Source organism: Heterocephalus glaber, unplaced genomic scaffold (genome assembly GCF_053883595.1).
Source record: "Heterocephalus glaber isolate CG9 unplaced genomic scaffold, H.glaber_assembly_v1.0 deba00000071, whole genome shotgun sequence".
NCBI classification, from domain to species: domain Eukaryota; kingdom Metazoa; phylum Chordata; class Mammalia; order Rodentia; family Bathyergidae; genus Heterocephalus; species Heterocephalus glaber.
This window is the reverse complement of record NW_028258137.1, coordinates 1903026-1919776: the sequence shown is the minus strand read 5'-3', so window position 1 is coordinate 1919776 and position 16751 is coordinate 1903026. Positions and strand designations below refer to the sequence as shown.

At 64.6% G+C, this 16751-nt stretch overlaps 1 protein-coding gene across 5 annotated transcripts in view; it reads right to left on the bottom strand.

Moving 5' to 3' along the window:
- The window catches only part of Gse1 (Gse1 coiled-coil protein), a 265758-nt gene that overhangs the window by 170255 nt on the left and 78752 nt on the right, over nt 1-16751 (bottom strand). For all 5 annotated transcript variants that reach the window (XM_021256621.2, XM_021256620.2, XM_004842739.3 and 2 more), the window contains exon 2: nt 14345-14531. In XM_021256621.2, coding sequence (XP_021112280.2) covers nt 14345-14531 — 187 coding nt within the window. The remainder of the gene's footprint in view (nt 1-14344; nt 14532-16751) is intronic.

Here is a 16751-nt window from a genome sequence, read left to right as displayed (position 1 = left end):
TCAATAGTGCACGGGACACACACACCCTAAAAGGTTTCTGCCTGCTGTGTCTCTGACCCGGACCCCAGCCACCCAAGACAAGGACTAAGAGCATGAGTTCATGTGTAGGGTCCCCGGAACCAAGGTGGCCATGAGAAAACCACAGCCCACGCTGAGTAGCCCTGCTGGGGACCCCAAGGAACGTGTGTCCTGGAAGGCTGGTGTGGGGAGCGGCTCCAGGTCACCAGGCTCCCGCCACTGAGATCACAGCTGCCACCGTGGGCACAGCACGAGAGATGCTCGAGGACAGGGCCCAGGGCCCGCTGAGAGGGCACGTGTCCCTGCTCCCACGCGCCTGTCAGATCCGGGACCCGGACTGACTGTGAACGAGGGTCGAGTTCAAAGCAAGTGAGCAGAATTAAGATGCACCAGCCCATGACGGCACGATCACCATGCATTGCATACACAGACTCATAAAAATAAAATGTAAAGACAAAAAAAAGGGAGGAGGGACTAAAGCTAAGAACTCTTCGTCCAGCATTCTACATTCAGCAAAAATATCCAGAAATGAAAATGAAATAAAGATTTCAGATTAAAAGAATAAAGAAACAAGTTATACGGCACGGGACCCATGTCCGACTTGGAAAAGGACAGGATGGCCACATGTGGCAGAGCCATAGCCGGAGCTCAGGGACTGTGGCCACTGGGACCTCCCTGAGCCTGTGGCACCGCCTGCCCAGCCACAGCTCCTGGGGTCCAGGACGTAATGCAGTGGCCCCAGCCTGGACACTGGTGTCTCTTTGCCTCTCTGTGCCTTGGTTTCCGGAAGTGACAGGAAGTACCCACTCCACAGGTGCTGTACTGGAGGCGACAGGCCACGTGGCTGACTGAGACTCTGCTCCTCTTTGCCCTGTCCACCCTGGCTGCAGTGCTGCTGTCTGTGCGGGACGTGGTCGCCCAGCCAGGGAGCCTGGCACCTGGGGTTCGGCTCCCAGTTGCTGCAATAAAACACTCAGCCACCAATTCCCCGCGGCCAGCAGCCCAGTCTGTCACACTGCCCATCCTGCGTCTCCGGAGCTCCATGACACGGAACGCAGTGTCACAGCAATCACACTGCAATGATCTTTGTTCGGGAGGCCAAAAGGCTAGCAGAAGAGCAGCTGCCACGGCTGGCAGGGGCCAGGCGCCCGGGGCGGCGGGAGGGAGCAGGAAGGGACAAGCCAGCTCAGGCGAACTAGCCATAGTCCTCAGCACATCTCAAATGCAGACCGTAAATCCAGGGGAGGGAAGCCAGAGAGGCCACAGCAAGGATGAAATATGAGCAGATATAAAGGCAGTCACCTTTACTGTTCCGTCGTGTCTTCCAGCAAGTCATGGGCCACAGCTTGACCCTAACCTGTCACACTGCTGTCCTCTGCACGCCGTGGCCCGGCCCTGCCTGTCCAGACACCAAAGCAGCCTCCTCTATTTATTGAGCACCTACTACATACCAGCCGCCACCCAGATGCTGGGGACATGAAGGATGTGAGGAACATGTGCTGCCCAGGGCCGTCTGTGGGTGCCAGGGGAGCCCTAGGCATGGCCACCAGCACTTTCTTCTCCCTCTATCCCTTCTCTGGCTTCAGCAGTGTCTCAGTTTCCCTCTGGGTAAAGTAGGGCAAAGAGCCTGACTCCATGGGTTCCGGGAACACCCAGATGCTCAAAGAGCCAGAGCCTGGGCCTCCCTGCCACATGGCTACTTGCAGGCAATGCCCGTCTCTGGTGGTGAGGACTGGATGGGCCAGAAGAGGGGCAGGATTTGCTGGGATTCCTCTGTTCACATCCAAGAGAAGCCCCAGGAGGCATGCTTGGCCAGGGGCAGGGACTTCTCCCCATCATGGTCTCCAGCAACAAATGCAGTGCCTAGGAAGGCAGAGGAGAAGCTGAGACACAGCCCCGGAAGAGCCCTGGACATCCGGGATACCCCTGACTGTGTGCAGTATGGACGCCAAGGTGCCAGCCCAGCCAGGGGCTACACAGGATGTCGGGTGGCCTCTGCTGCCCCAGGAGCCACCAGGCCCCGGTCCCAGTGCCTGAGATCGGACGACTCTCCACCTTGCGAGAAGGGAGGCTGCCTGTGACCCTGCCTGGAGGTGACCCTTTAGCACCCTGTCCTCCCAGCCCCGACTCAGCCACAGCGGAGCAGCCACCACTCCAGGCCAGGATAGGGGGACAGGTCCCAGGCGGCCCATCCCTGCCAGCACCCGCCCTTCCTTCACCTGGCCTGCAGCAGGTAGCATCCGCCTATCGGGCACCTACGCTGCGCCTGCACTGCGCTCTGAGGTGCACGACAGATGCGGGACAGGCCCTCTCTGTGAGGCTTCTCCCAGCCGAGGGTGAGACTAGAAAAGCGCAGTGTCCAGGAACGAGGTGGTTTGGACCAGTAGTGGTGACCACAGCAGACTCGACCACTCGGGAAGGTGTGATCAGACCAGAGCACCAGGAGGGGACGCCACGCTGGGGCCAGGATGCCACAGGCCCCGCAGGCTCTGATGGAGTGTCCTAGGCAGGGGGCAGTGAGTGCCCAGCCTGGGGAGGACTGTGGAGAGGCAGCGAGAGTGGACTCCGGGACAGTCCTCCTGTGCAGGACACAGGAGCCTGGGGTTCTGGGCCGGAAGAGCCGGGAGAGGACACAGTTCTGGTGGGCAGGGACGTGCTGGCCTCGCTCTGTGGTTCCTGAGCACTGTCCCAGGCGCCTCCCCACGCCAGGCCTCCAGCCCTCACGTGATCACTTACAGGCCAAGGACGGAGGCTCAGAGAGGGCAGGCGTCTCTGCAGGTCACACAGCCTGAAGCTGGGACCAGAACTGCGCCCCTGGCCACCAGATGAGGAAGGACAGAAGCCGGACGCCACCAGCCTCTGTACTGCTGCAGGTCCCCAGTGGGCCTGGCCTCCTCACCAACTCATTTTACACCAGGGATGCTGAGGCTGGCAGGGGCTAGAGGGGCTGCCCTGTGGCCTGGCTGGCCTTGGTGTCACAGCAGGGAGCTTCACAGGGGCCTGGTCCTAGGGACCTGGGCATCTGCTGCCCTGTCCAGCCATGTCCAGCCTGCTCAGCTGCACCACGGAGCCAGACCTGGACAGCATCTGCGGGGGTCTACACAGGGTGGGGGCTGGCCCCTGAGCCAGGGTCCCCTCCACACTGACCTGGTATGCACGGTGCGGCCTGCTCTGGGTGCACCCTTGGGGAGGGAACCCCGCCCACTCTGTAGGGCCCAGCAGACTGAAGGCCGCTACTCAATTCCAGGGCTGTGGCCTCCCCGTCTGGAGGTGGGCTGTCCTGGCCGGGGTCACCCGCAGTCATCCTTAATGCTCCGCTCCCTGTCTGCCGGCTCCGAGAGGCAGTGATCTATGACTCCATTACCGCGTGGCCGTGAAGGGCGGAGGATGGATTACTAGCTGCCTCATGGGCGCAGGGAGGCCAGAGCGGTGCAGGTGAAAAATGGACTCTATCAGAGTCCCTGGGTCTCATTACCATCCGTCACCGCCCTCGACCCTGGGGGCCGCGGCACCTGCCCAGCACGAGACCACAGTCACCCCTCCAGCTTCCACCTCCGCCTGTCCCTGGGGACACCGAGGAGAAGCCATCTGCTGAGTAGTGCCCCGAACACCCCTGGGAAAGCACTGCCCCAAACACCTGCCGAGGCTGCCCCACCGGCAGCGTTCTGTGTGAAGAGCAGGGCCCTGGTTCAAAGCTTTCTGTGGCGAGAAAGGCTTGTTTCCCAGCGGGGCGCAGTGGCCCGGCAGGTGACAGGAGCCTCTCCCGTCCCTGCTGCCAAGCCTACAGCCAGGTCTGCGGGCGGAAGCCAGAGAGTCGCTGCCTCCCCGGCTGCGGGAAGAGCCCACCCTGGGGACCCGGTGGTCCCTGGGTTTCTCAGCACTGATGCTGACCCTGCAGGAGGCCCACTTTAATTAGGCAGCTGGAGCTTGGCAGGGTCTCTGCGGCCAGGGCTGCGGGCACCAGAACACCCACCTGCCTGGCGTGAGCTCCGCTCCTGCTGTGGGCAGAGCCGCCCCCCAGGCACCTTCTTACCCTGAGTGGCAGACACACGCAGGCCCCGCCATGGCTCCTCACGGCCTCGGCCCCTCCCACGAGGGAGCGGGCGCGGGCAGAGGCCATGCAGTTACTGTCTGGGAAAGCTGTGGTCAGCCAGGCGGCCTGGGAAGCAGAGCGTCAGGGACAGCGAGGCACTGTGCAGAGGGGTACTGTGTGGAGGACGAGCACTGTGAGTGGTGAGTACTGAGCACCTGAGTACTGTGCAGGAGCCGTGTGTGGCTCCATGGTAGCTGCGCATGTGCGGTCCTGGGAGCCCTGTGCCCCAGTGTGCAGTGCGGGCCGGTGTCCGTCGCGTGTATACCCATGTCAGGGTGTGTCAGGACGCGTGCGCATGTGTGCAGAGTGTGTATCCGTGTGCCAGGAGCCACACGTGTCTGTGCACTGAGGACCCGCGTGAGGGTGGAGCTCAGGGGTTGGCGCAGGGCCGGGGAACCGCTCTGCTCTCGCCTCAGCCCACGTCCCGGGCCCAGGGCGGTGCCTCTCCTTGGGAGCCCAGGGTCGTCACCTCCCCCGGGGCCTGTCTCCGGGGCCTGGCGATGACAGGCGCCGTCCCAGCCACAGGGGTCGGCTGTGGGCAGAGGCAGGGCAGGCGCCAAGATAAGGGCTGGGGCAGAGCGCAGGGCGGAGCGTGGGCAGGCGATAAGCAGCCGCCTGGCTGAGTCGTGGCCCGGAGATAAATAATGTGTCTCCCCAAGCAGCCACCGGCCAGGCATGATGGATGCACCAGGGCCGGGCCCGCCAGGGATCAGATTGGGGACAGCCCGGCTCTCAGCCTGCAGCAGCCCGGGGAGCCAGTGCCGGGAGCCCCACTGCCCTCTGACCCCTTCCTGGACCTGCCCCTCTCGGGTACCCGGGGTGTGGCCGGCGCTCCACAGTGCCTGGCTGAGCAGCCTGTGCCCACACTACCCCAGCTCACACATGCTCAGTGTCTGGGCCCTGTCACCCGGAGAAGCGGTCCCATCCCCGGGGCCGGCGTGAACTGCCCACTGTGACTCCCAGTTATCCACCCGACCGGCGTGGCCGGCTGCCTGGCTCAGATCTGGGGCCACTGCAGCCTCGGTTTCGCTGTTTGTAAAACGAGGACAGCAGCGCCCACCTCTCAGAGACATGGAGAGTGTGAAATCAACACCTAGAAAGAGCTGTACCGATTTAATTGAGTAAAACGAAAGAACAGCGTGATGCGGTGGCTTCCACACGCAGTCGTGTTCCCCGCACTGAAGGCGGGTCCAGAGGTACCACACATGTGTGCAGGGTGGCACGGGTCACAGCGGCAAAGCAGGGCACAGACAGAACACCGGCTGGGACACACAGGGACTGTGACGTGTGCCAGGGACGCCACCAGGCTGTGCCATGGAGTGAAACTGATCACACGTGGCCGAGATGTCAGGGCTGGCCAGCAGCCCTGAGTTAGGTGCAAAGATGGAGGAGCGTTTGCCTGGGCACACGACCTGGGGGTCCACACAGCCCCCTGTCCACCTCCGGCCAGTCAGTGTTCCCCCCTTCCATCTGCGGCACGGCACGGACCGCACGTACAGACAAGAACACCCGGCACGGCGGGGCCCACTCCCCCTGCCTGCCCTGAGCAGCGGCTGCTTGGCTTCAGACCCTCCCCTGCAGGTGGCCCAGTGGCCGAGTGTCCCCGCCCTGTGTGCGCTCCCTCTTTCTCCAAGACCTCGTGCGTCTGGGCCGCTGCAGGTCACAGTGTCATCTCCAGGAAGCGCTCCTAGTCTGGCCCAGCACCACCTTGCCCGATGCAGGGCTCCTGCCTGCCTAGCTGGCTGCAGTGACCTGAGGACAAGACCCCTACTGCCACGGCCACTGTGTTCAGGGCCCCAGGGATGTCCATGTGGTTCTTTCCCCGCCAGGTTGTCTTCAGTGCAGTACTGCTGCCCTGGGACCCGAGCCTCTCAGCCCTGTCACCTCCCCTCACACGGCCGGGAAGCGTCTCGGTCTGGGGATTTAGCTCACAGCCCCTTTGCCCCCCACAGTGGCAGGGCTGGGGCTGGTCCTGGCTCCGAGCGCCCCAGGCAGCCTGGCACAGAGGGTGGCAGAGGTGCCAGCGGGAGGAGGGGTGGCCCTCCTCGGTGGCTGGCTGCCGTGGGTTTGGTGGGGACAGCCGCAGTCTCTCAGGCCCTCGGGGGTATCGGGGAGGATGAGCACCCCCAGGGGGCCTGTGGACACACATGGAGCCCCGAGCCCCGGCTAGCCCTGGCACTGGTGAGCAGGGGCTCCGTCACCAGGGTGTGAGGGCCGTTCTCAGCCTCAGATGGCCGGCAGATGCCCTTCCCGGGGACCCAGACGGGTGGGGGCCGGGCTGGCTGCAGGGGCCAAGACAAGGCTGAGCGCCAGGGCCCAGCTTCCCCTGCAGCATGACGCAGGGCCTGTATGGGTGAGGCTGGGTGGCAGGGCCCGTGGGGACCCTCTGGAAGGCAGGAGCGGGTGCTGTATGCTGTGCTGGCCGCCCGGGGACAGGGGACACAAGCCCAGCCCACCAGGGCCTCCCCGTGTGGCAGGAATGAAGCCAGAGTCTCCACCCCAAGCCAGGACGGAGTTGTTTATCCTGCCACAGCCCAGCGCCCCACACTCATTACTGTGCCTGACAAGAAAAGGGAGGCACAGAGAGGCGGTAACTGGCCCAGAGTTGCACAGCTGGAAGGGGCTTCAACGGCTGCTTCTTCCCCAGGTTCTCTGAGGGGCAGAAGCCCCAAACCTCAGAGCCTGAGTTAAGGATTTATTCCCAGCCAGCAGGGCCGTGGGCAGAGGAGCGGTCAGGGTGGGCCCCAGTCCCCAAGGCCGTGGGCATGGCACCGGCCATTCTGACCCACAGACGTCGCTCTGTCCTCCCAGCACCAGAGCTCTTCCCCTGCCTCCTGCAGCACCATGGCCACGAGGGCACCCCGCCACCCAAGACAGCACCTCGCCAACACTCCAGGCTCTCCTCGGAGGTGACCGCATTCCAGAGCTGAAAGTCAACACACGGGAAGGTCCCGGGGCCTGCAGTCGACCTGGCTCCAGCCAGAGCTCGGGTCCCAGGCCCAGCTGTGTAGGGCGTGACCTGCTCAGCAGCGGGGCCCTCACCCAGGGCGGGTGGCGTGCAGAGTGTGCAGCCCCAGCTGTGTGGCCTGGGATGCGGCCTTTCCCAGCTTCCTGTGTTCTGCCTCCCCACTTCCACCCCATTCAGCGGGACCCCCACTCATACCCGGGCACTGGCACCTGCGGCTTGGCCGGGCCTGGTGCCCAGGGCAACGGCCCCCCTCCGCTTCCAGGCCTGCATCCAGCTCCCAGCACCGCGGTGACAGCCACCTCCCACGGCTGTGAGCAGAGCCAGGGCTGTTCACGTGTCCGCAGCCAGGACCACACGCCTGGCGGGAGGGAGGGGCCAGCGCCCACACTCCTGGCCACAGCTCTGTCTGTGCCCAGCCTGCCACTGAGGCCACGGGAGACTGCAGGCCACCAGCCTCACCCAGCCAGGTCTGGGCCCAGTCCCAGAAAGGGGTGGCTGGGCCCCGATGATAGCAGACCCACCAGGCAGGGGCCCAGGGCCCTGGGTGTCAGGCTGCCTGCGAGTCCAGGGGATGCCCGGTGAGGTCCTGCCCCAAGGTCTGAACATGAACTGCGGCTGGCAGGGCCTGGGACACCGGAACCCAAAGGCTCCAAGGCAAGGGGCAGCAAAGACAAGGTGACAATGGCGACCCACATGCCGAGAGGCCGCACACAGGGTCACGTGGGCAGAGGCCGGGGCCAGGCTGGAACCTGTCAGGAAATCCAGAGCTCGGCTCCCCTCAGCCCTTGGTGCACGGAGGGCACCAACTAAACGGCGGCTGCCATGGTCTGCGTCACTGTGCTGGCCAGGTGCATGACAGGAGGTGGACACAGAGGGATGGACTCACCTGCCCTCTGTGCCTCTGCCAGCACCCGAGGGCCCTCGCCCTGTTCATGCCCTGCAGTGCTGCAGATGGGCACCAGATGCACATGTCTTCCCATCAGATGAATCCACAAGCCGAAGCCTGCGCTGGGGAAGGAGGGTCTGGGCCCAAGCCTGCTCCTACCTCTCAGCCCAGGACACAGGTCTGCCCCACACCCGTGCTGCCCGTGAAACTGGCTGTGGCCAGGTCTGAGCTGTGTGCCTGTCATCCCAGGACTTTGGAAGGCTGAGGCAGGAGGATCAAGCCCAGGCTGGGCAACTGAGTGACAACCTGACCAGGGCTGGGGACGCAGCTCAGTGTGAAGGGCTTTGGGTTCAGTATTGCAGGAAGGAAGAGGAAAAATGAACTGGATGTGAAGGAGGGTGGGGAGGGCGGGAGGCACCCCACCCCGTGCAAACGAACACGGGGGTGGCTGGGCCCAGCACGGCCCTGTGCCCCTCTGCCCATTACCTGCTCCCGCAGCCAGCCCGCCACCCTTTCTGCCCACTTCCTCTCCTTCCAGGAGCGACAGGTGGCTCAGGAGCCAGGCACCCGGGGGCCTCTCACAGGTCTGTCCGAGGCTGCTGGGCGGCCTCAGTCTCCCTCCGTGGGAGTCAGGGCGGATCCTGGCCCCTGGAGGGGGCGCAGCCTGAGCCCTGGCCAGCCGGCCGTCCTGGGCAGTAGTTGGTGCCAGGAAGGTCCACAGCCTGGGCAGTGGGGGCCGCGTCCCCAGGCCCTCAGAATCAAGGCCTGTGCTGTGTCCTGGGGTCAGGACCCTCACGTGGGGCCACAACGGGGCCCTGCCTCTCTGTCTCTGTCCTGGACACCCTGGCATCAGTCGGGATCCCCGCCCAGCCCTGCGTGGTCCAGGACTCAGGGGCCACGAGCACTTTCCACCAGCTCCCCAGGTCCAAGAGGGCCCCCTCTGTGGCCCTGGGTCTGGGGGTGGGGGGACAGGTGGGGCAGCAGCCGGCGGGAGGGGTTGCAGACTTCAGGATCAAACTTGAGCCAGAGCCAGCGACACAGCGCGGCCCACAGCTTCCAGCCCTGCCTGCCTGGCATGGCTGCTGGGGCCACACACAGGGGCCACTTCCTGCTTTCCCTGCCCGCCCCATGTAGGCCCAGGGGTCAGAAGGGCCCTGGGTGGCACTCAGAGGACCCTGTGGTGAGCCGTAAGGAGCACCCAGGCCGGGCCAGGCGTGTGCGGGCGCCACAGGGTGCTCCAGGGAACGGGCTGGAGTCAGGAGGGCGGGACAGGGACTGGCACACAGCGGGGTGACCAAGGGAGCCCCAGCCGGCAGGTGCCCTGGGGGCAGGCAGGGACCATGTGTGCACGTGTGTGTGTGCACATGCGTGTGAGCCAGGGTCAGGCCCTGGTGGGCGGGTGCGGCTCTGAGCGGAATGTGAGGGGCAAGGGCTGAGGGCTCAGCTCTGTAGGATACACAGCCAGAAACCAAGGGGAGTCCCCGCAGGAAGGAAGCCACGGCGGAGGGCGGAGGGCTGAGGCCGGGCCTGGGTCTCCTCCTGCCCAACTTAGGCTCAGCGCCTGCTGAGGGCTGCCCACTCCCTGCAGCCCTCCCGGGTCCCAGCGCGCTCTCTCTGCTGTCCTGCTCCACCTCCACAGAGGGCTGAGCTGAGGGACACCGGACACCCTGGGGAGGGCAGGGCCCGTCTGCTCTCTGGGGTGAAGCCCTCCCAGGCTGGCCCCAGAGCCGGGGCTGTGGGTGTGTCTGTCTCTATGGCACCACCTTCTGGGCAAAGGCCAAATTGCACCCAGACCTCCTGCCAGGCCACAGTCTGATCTGGCCCACTGGGGGTCACAGCCGCTCCCATCACAGTGCCTGCCGTGCGCCTGGTACAGGGTCAGTGCTCAGCAAATGACCAGCCCTGCTCTCCTCCTGGCCCACGTGTCCTTGGTCCACAGGTCCCTGGGTGGTGACACACAAGTCCAGCCCAGCCCCGGGGAGAAGGTGGCTCCTCATTGGACTGAGGACTCTGCAGAGCTGACGGGGCCACGGCCCGAGCTGGGGGAGCATCCTGGATTGGCTGGGGCGCCCAGGGGAGCCGGGGGGCCTTAGGAGGCGGCAGCGGGGCAGCAGGGCACGGTGGGGGGGGGGAGTCAAGGCAGGAGAGTTGCGCGGGGCCACGAGGCGAGGACGGAGCCGCAGGCCCTGCCCTGAGCCTCCCGGGGGATGGGCCGAGTCCCCTGAAGCCAGGAGACCCCTGAACTGCAGAGAAGAGCCTGTGAGGGGCACCGCGTTCACAGTGAGTGTGACAGCAGCCACCGGAAGCAGAGGCGGCCGAGGACGCCGTTCCCAGGTGCACACGCGCACACACCACAGGGCTCAAAAAATACGCCTCTCTTTTGGGTCCTAAGTCCTCATAGCCTCTCCCCGGAGCCTCCAAGTCGAGGGGTGACCTTCAACTGTGCTTGACCCCATGCCACGCCGCGAACCCCAGGGGAGCAGGGAGCTTCTGGGCTGCTGTTCCTCCGCAGCATCTTAGGTTCTGCAAAGCCTGTGGGGGACCGGCCGCCACCCCTGATGCTCACCGCGACAGAACAATCTCCTGGCACAAAACTGGCCTGGCTGGAGAGAGAGAAGGTTCCACACAGAGTAAGGAAGGCCTGCCTGGAACATCAGCCTCAGCCAGGACGCTGGGAAGAGACAGCTGCATTTCCGGGTGCCTTACTTCCCCTTGACCTCTGCCCTCCTGGGCCAGGTACCAGCGCCAGGTGACTTAGAAGCTGTATTCACTCAACAAAAGTTGGCTGAGCACCTACTATGTGCAACATGGCAAGTGCTGGAGAGACCAAGAGACCCCTAAGCCACGGTCCCTGCTTTCTGGAGGCGACAGCACGCTGGGTGTGGGTGGCCCCAGGACTTTGGCACTTGCTCCTCCTGCAGCCTGGAGCTTGCCCAATGCTGTTCCCCGACCACCAGCTGGGAGCACTCCCCTCTCCACCCTCCTGGCCGGTGTGCCCTGCCCTTGAGGGCTCGTCAAAAGTCTTGGCACACAGCAGGCGAATGTCTGTGAACACCACACACGGGCGGGCAGGTGGAGACGGACGGGCACGCAGGTGTGGAGACACGGCTGGAGAGATGCCCGATGTTGACACAGGGCTGCCCCAGGCGGGCTGTGAGTGAGCACTGCACGGGCACAGTGAGTGGCTGGCAAACTCCGCTCCTTGGGCCAGCAAAACCCATCGTGGCGCCAAACGGTGACTCACCAGGCCCCAGCTGCCAACTTCCGCCCCGAGAGGGCGGTGGCCAGGTGGTGGCCGCAGCCTCAGTGCAGGCCCTGGCGGGATGCCCCGTGCCCTGGTGCTGCCTGGCTCTTCAAAGCTCCTCTTTTCCAAGAAAACTTCTATCATCAGCTTGCTCAGGCAGGAGCTCAGGCTCCGGGCAACAGACCCTGTGCCCGGGGTCAGGCAGCTTCCCCAGGCCATCAGAACTGCACCGGGCCGTTCTGGGCTGCCGCATCTCCAGCTGCCCCCGGGAGACCCTCCTGCTTAATTCCATAGGCGCATGCACGCGGGAGCCAAGCGGCAGACCTGGCAGGAAAGACCCTGGGTGCGGGCGAGGCCATGCACTGAGGGAGGCAGCAGCAGGCCCCGGCAGCCCCCTCCAGAGGGCCACACCTGCCCGCCACGCAGCCTGCGGGCAGCCACGGAGCCTCAAGCAAGAGATAAACGGCTGCCGGGCAAAGATGAACAGACATGGTCCCCCACGGCTGGCCACACACAGGCAAAGGGGCAGAGGAGGGGATCAGCAGGTGGCCCGGAGGCGATGACATCACACGCCAAGCCACCCTGCGCCTTAGAGCCAGGGCTGCAGAGCGCCAAGTGCTAAGCGCAGAGCTGACTCCAGACGGCTGCCAAGGCCTCCTGGAGGCCGAGCCAAGTCCCTGGAGCAGTCCGGCCTCCGCGGCCCTCTGCCCAACACAGGGAGACAGAGCCAGGGTCCCCGCAGGAGCTCGAGGTGCGGCTCCAAGACCAGTCCGACTCCACCCCACAGCCAGGCCCTCCATCATCCTGCTCTGCAGAAGGGAAAACCCGAGGCACAAGGCAGTCCCAGGAGGAGCATGGCCCAGGGAACGCACAAATCCACAGGCGGGGAGTAGTAGGGAGGCTGAGCTCAGCAGAGGGCCGAGGTCCGCACGCCCGGAGGCCTGGCCCTGGGGACAGTGGCGTCCTGGTGGGCAGGTGGGGCTGGGATCTCCGTGGGTGGCTCCGGGGCCTCCGAGGGCTGCCCAAAGCTGAGCAGCACAGGCCAGGCTGCATGCAGTGCGAGCCGTGGACAAGCTCCCTGGATGTGGACAGACAGCTGGCCTGGCTTTCCACACTCAGCCCCAGGCAGCACAGTGGCCCGCCTTCTGCCACCTCCGTTAGTAATGACGTTGCCCTCGCCTGAGAAGCAGCTGCATGGCTCAGAAAGGACCTCCAGGGCCCACATGGCATGACTCCAAGGCAACACTCTGCAGTGCAACAGGACAGCCCCCTACCCTGTGGCCATGCAGAACATAATAGCAAAGGCAATGGGCAGAATGGCACACTGGAGTTGCTTAGTGCACAACCTACACAACTGTGCAGGGCTGCTGTCGGGGCCATCTGAGTGCAATCCTGCTTCACTGATACCATTGCAGCAGGAGGACTTCTCCCATGCCTGCTCTGCGTCAGGAGCAGCTGAGCCCTGCATCCCTCGGCTGGTGACTTCCCTGCCTCAGGGGTCACTGCAGCCTGTGCAGGACGGCAGAAGGTGGCCCGGGGGTCCTGACAGCTGAGACCCAACCCCCCCAAGGTGGGGATGACACATCCTAAAGTGCCCTGGGTCACACTGCCCACTCCATGAGTGCCCAGCCGGGCTCCCAAAGCCCACACCTGGGGCGCTGCACCCCACGTGCGGCCCCAGTGGCCCCAGAGCCGGTGAGCCCTGGGTGCCCTGGAGTCAGTGGGCAAAACCCAGCCACCCTGCTGACACACTGTCCACACCCTGAGCCGCGTCCCCCCAGCAGGGCTCAGAGCATCTCCTCACCTCCGTGCCCCACGTCCACCCTGTGGGGACCAGGGTCAGAGGCTGTGTGTGCATGAGTGTGCACATGTGTGTACATGTGCGTGTGGTGTGTTTACCTACATGTGAGAATCCTGGTGCCATGTATCTGTGCACATGGGCTGTCTGGGTGTGCACACCTGCGTGTACATGCGTGACCCCGTGTATCTGTCTGAGTGGCCAACTGTGTGTCTGTGTGTTAGTGTGACAGCAGCAGCCACACATGTATGTGTGTGCAGGGCCTGAGTGTCTGAGTGTGCACGCATGTGTGTGCCTGTGTGTCAGCATCTGCCTGTGCCCTGTCCACTGCACAGCTGGCAAAGCACAGCTGGCCCCGGAGGAGGCGCCACCCCATCAGCTGAGAAGTGGCAGGTGTGTAATCAGCCATTTGTCACTGTCACGTTTCTGAGCCACCCAAGGGTCCTGATGTGGGCTGCGTTCCTGGCGGGGCTTCGGGGAGCTCCCCCAGGCCGGGCTCAGCCTGGCTGGCACAGCTGGCAGGCATCGGCCAGGAGCCCGCTGACCCCTCCAGGCCTGCCTGCAGGAGGGACATGCAGGACCCCCAGGCCCAGCACCTCCCACTCCCAGGTCACAGCCTGACCCACACCAAAAACAGGTCCTCCCGGCCGCCTGGTGACCAGGGACTCGGGGATGACAGTCCTCCCCAGCAGTCTCTGGACAGGGTCCACATTGGAAACGGAAACATCATGCCCCCTCCTGAACGCACCTGGGGACACCTCGGCTCAGAGAAGGGGGCCATGAAAGAACACAGTGTCCACTGTGGGCTAAAGTCCAACCACGGGCAAGCGAGAGCCCCACAGCCCCCGGCTTGGGCCACACGTGGTGGGAAAGGCTCGGGGGTCCACGCCAGCTGTGGGCCGGGGCAGTGGCACCACCAGGGTCATGAGAGGAGCCAGTGCCAGAGGGGGGCAGGTGGAGAGTGTGGTCGCCCCCCTGAGAGCACCCTGCGTCCTCCTGCCTGGCTGGGGGACACAGTGCTTTCACATCCCGAGCCCCGAGGTGCCTGTGGGCCCAGCCACCTGCGACAGCATTTAGAAAAGTGGGCGCACACGAGAGCAGACGCGGGGGTCAGTGACATGCAGCCAGAGTGACACCTGAACCAGGGCAGCCGGTGGCGGGCCCCGAGGACCCCGAGTGAGCCTCAGTCCAGGACCGCAGAAGGGGAATGAAAACCCCCCCGGAGTCAGGGAGACGCAGCTGCAAGAACACAGGGACCCAGCTCGAGGACCCCACCCCACGCCGTGGGTGGCTCGGTCCCGGCCCTGCAGCCAGACCCGTGCGAGGGCCGTGCGTACCTGTGCCTGGGTGGTCTGGTCCGGCCCCATCGTGGCCCGGCTGGCTCTGCACTGGCTGCGGCTCTGGTGCGAGCCTGGAGCCCCTGGGCAGGCTGTCGGTGGCAGTGGCAGCGGGCCCCGGCCACGGCTCGGGCTCCTGGGCGGGAGGGGGGATGGCAGCCGATAACTCCAGAGAGACGGAGGTGACCTGCAAGGACAGAGTGCATGTGTGAGCTGGCCGCATCTGGCCAAAGCTGCAGAGGCAGGGCCCTCTCCCAAGGGTGCCAGTCCCATGGCCTGGGCTCTGGGGTCAGGACCCAGCTGAGCTGGCTCGGGCAGCGCACAGCAGGTCCCTGGTGAAGCCACTGTGCACTGCACAGCCACAGGCTTGTCCTCGACAGCCCAGCCCCGGGCACCCCGAGGTGCCAGGCCCCGGTCTGTATCCAGTACCCTTGCCCAGAGGGCCGCTGGGGCCTGGCGCTGGGCTGGGTGAGCTGGGGTGGCCCCGGGCCATCTCGGCGGCACCCTGAGAGCCCCGGAACCCTGAGCTCCCCAGGGGTGGCATCTGGGGCCCGTGCTGACCAGCAGCTGGGATGAGGCCCTGACCCCAGGGAGCGAGTGGCAGCCCTGACACAGAGCTGGGCACTCACAGGAGGCCTCTGGGCAAGGCTAATGCACCCCGGTAGTGCACCCGCTAATCACAGGGCTGGGGATGATGCACGTCCCGCATGGAGGGGTCAAGGTGGCACAGGTGCCGTGAGGGCTCTGGGGACCAGGCAGCCGGGCCCCAGCACACCTGTGGAATCGTGAAAAGCTCCCACCGGCACCAACCCGCCCGGGGACGCTGACCCCCGCAGCCCTCACCGCAGTTGAATGGCCAGTCTTCAGGCCACACCAAGGGGCCACCAGCCGCCCCCCTTTCTGTCTGCCAGACTTGGGCTAAAGTAAACCTGTCCCGGGCCTGGCTGAGCATTGCCCCTGTCGTCAGTCTCCACAACCCACACCAGAGGGAAGTTCTGCCCCCAGGAACCCACCATGGCCCAGCACCCGGCCGTCACCCTCCCGCTCTGCCTGTGATGACCACGTTTCCGTCCTATCCGTGCCCGAGGCTGGGGAGACTGAAGCTCAGAGCTGGCAGCAGGAAGCTGAGGTGCAGCAGGCAGCAGGCAGCCGAGCCCCTGCCTGGGGTTTGGGGCTGGGCACCCCATTCTGGCCATGGGGCCAGGCCTGGGATGGTGGCTGTCGTCTTCGTGGTCACAAGTGAGTGACAAGGTTGGCGCGGCTGTCAAAAGCCAGGTTTATGTTGATCCCGGTTTTTTTTCAGAGATTAGTGCTCTAAACCCAAGCCCTCTGTTGCCAAGTTCCTGGGGCGACCACAGGCTCCGTCAGCCCCCAGGCAGAGACGCATAAATCCGCTGCTGTTTCCTGGAATACTTTAATTTATGGGATCCATATGGTGACGCGGTCCAGACCACATCCCCACAAATCCCGCTGCGTGGGAGCTCAGGCTGGAGCCAGAAGGCGCGTCCTGCACCCATTCATTCCTTCACCCTTTTGCCCAGGGCCTGGTGGGCCCATCCATGTGGCGGGCGGGAGCTGCATGGGGACTCAGCCTCCCTCAGCTTGCCCAGTCACCTGCCAAGATTCTGGCTGGCAGTGCTGCATCCTTGTCAGGCACAGGGTGGCCAGTCCAGCCGCTGGGGCCTGGGGGGCTCAAGCAGAGCCCTGGGGCTGGCTGGAGGGGCAGACGGGGCCGTGCCACACCAGCCGAGACCGTGGTGTCCTCTCCCCCTTCCTGGAGCTGAGACCGGGGTCCTGCAGGGAAGGGAGCCAGGGGACACCTCTCAGGTGGGGAAAGCACCTGGCAGTCAGGCTACGGGTGTGAGGGCGGGAAGCGGAGGACAGTGACAGGGATAGAGTACCACTGGAGAAGTGGGGGCATAGGGAGCAAGCCAGGGGGCTCCCCAGGCCTGGGCAACCCAGACGCACTTCCCCAAACACGTGGAATTAGATGGGGCCTCGGGGGAGTCGGTTTGGGAAGAGGGGACAGGAGGGCCAACATTCCAGGGCAGGGCCAGCCTGGGCAGGGCGCCAGCCGCTGGACCACAGACGACTCTACTGTGCAGATGAGAAACCCTGCTTCGTGGCCGGCCTCCCGCTACACAGGTGTGGTACACTCAAGGTTTAAATTTTTTAAATAAAATGTATCACAGTACAAGGCATTGCGGTGAAGCCTCTCAAAATCCTCCCCCTTGCTGCACACTGGTCCCACGGTCCTGGCCACTCTCTGCAGCGGCTCTGGAGTCCTCTTTCCTGAGCGTCTTTAGCTGCACTGCTGTGGCCACCTCCATAACCTGAATGGATTCAAAACATTTCCCTTTCACGGTCATTTTGACTTTGGGAAGAGCCTGAAGTTGCACAGTGCCAG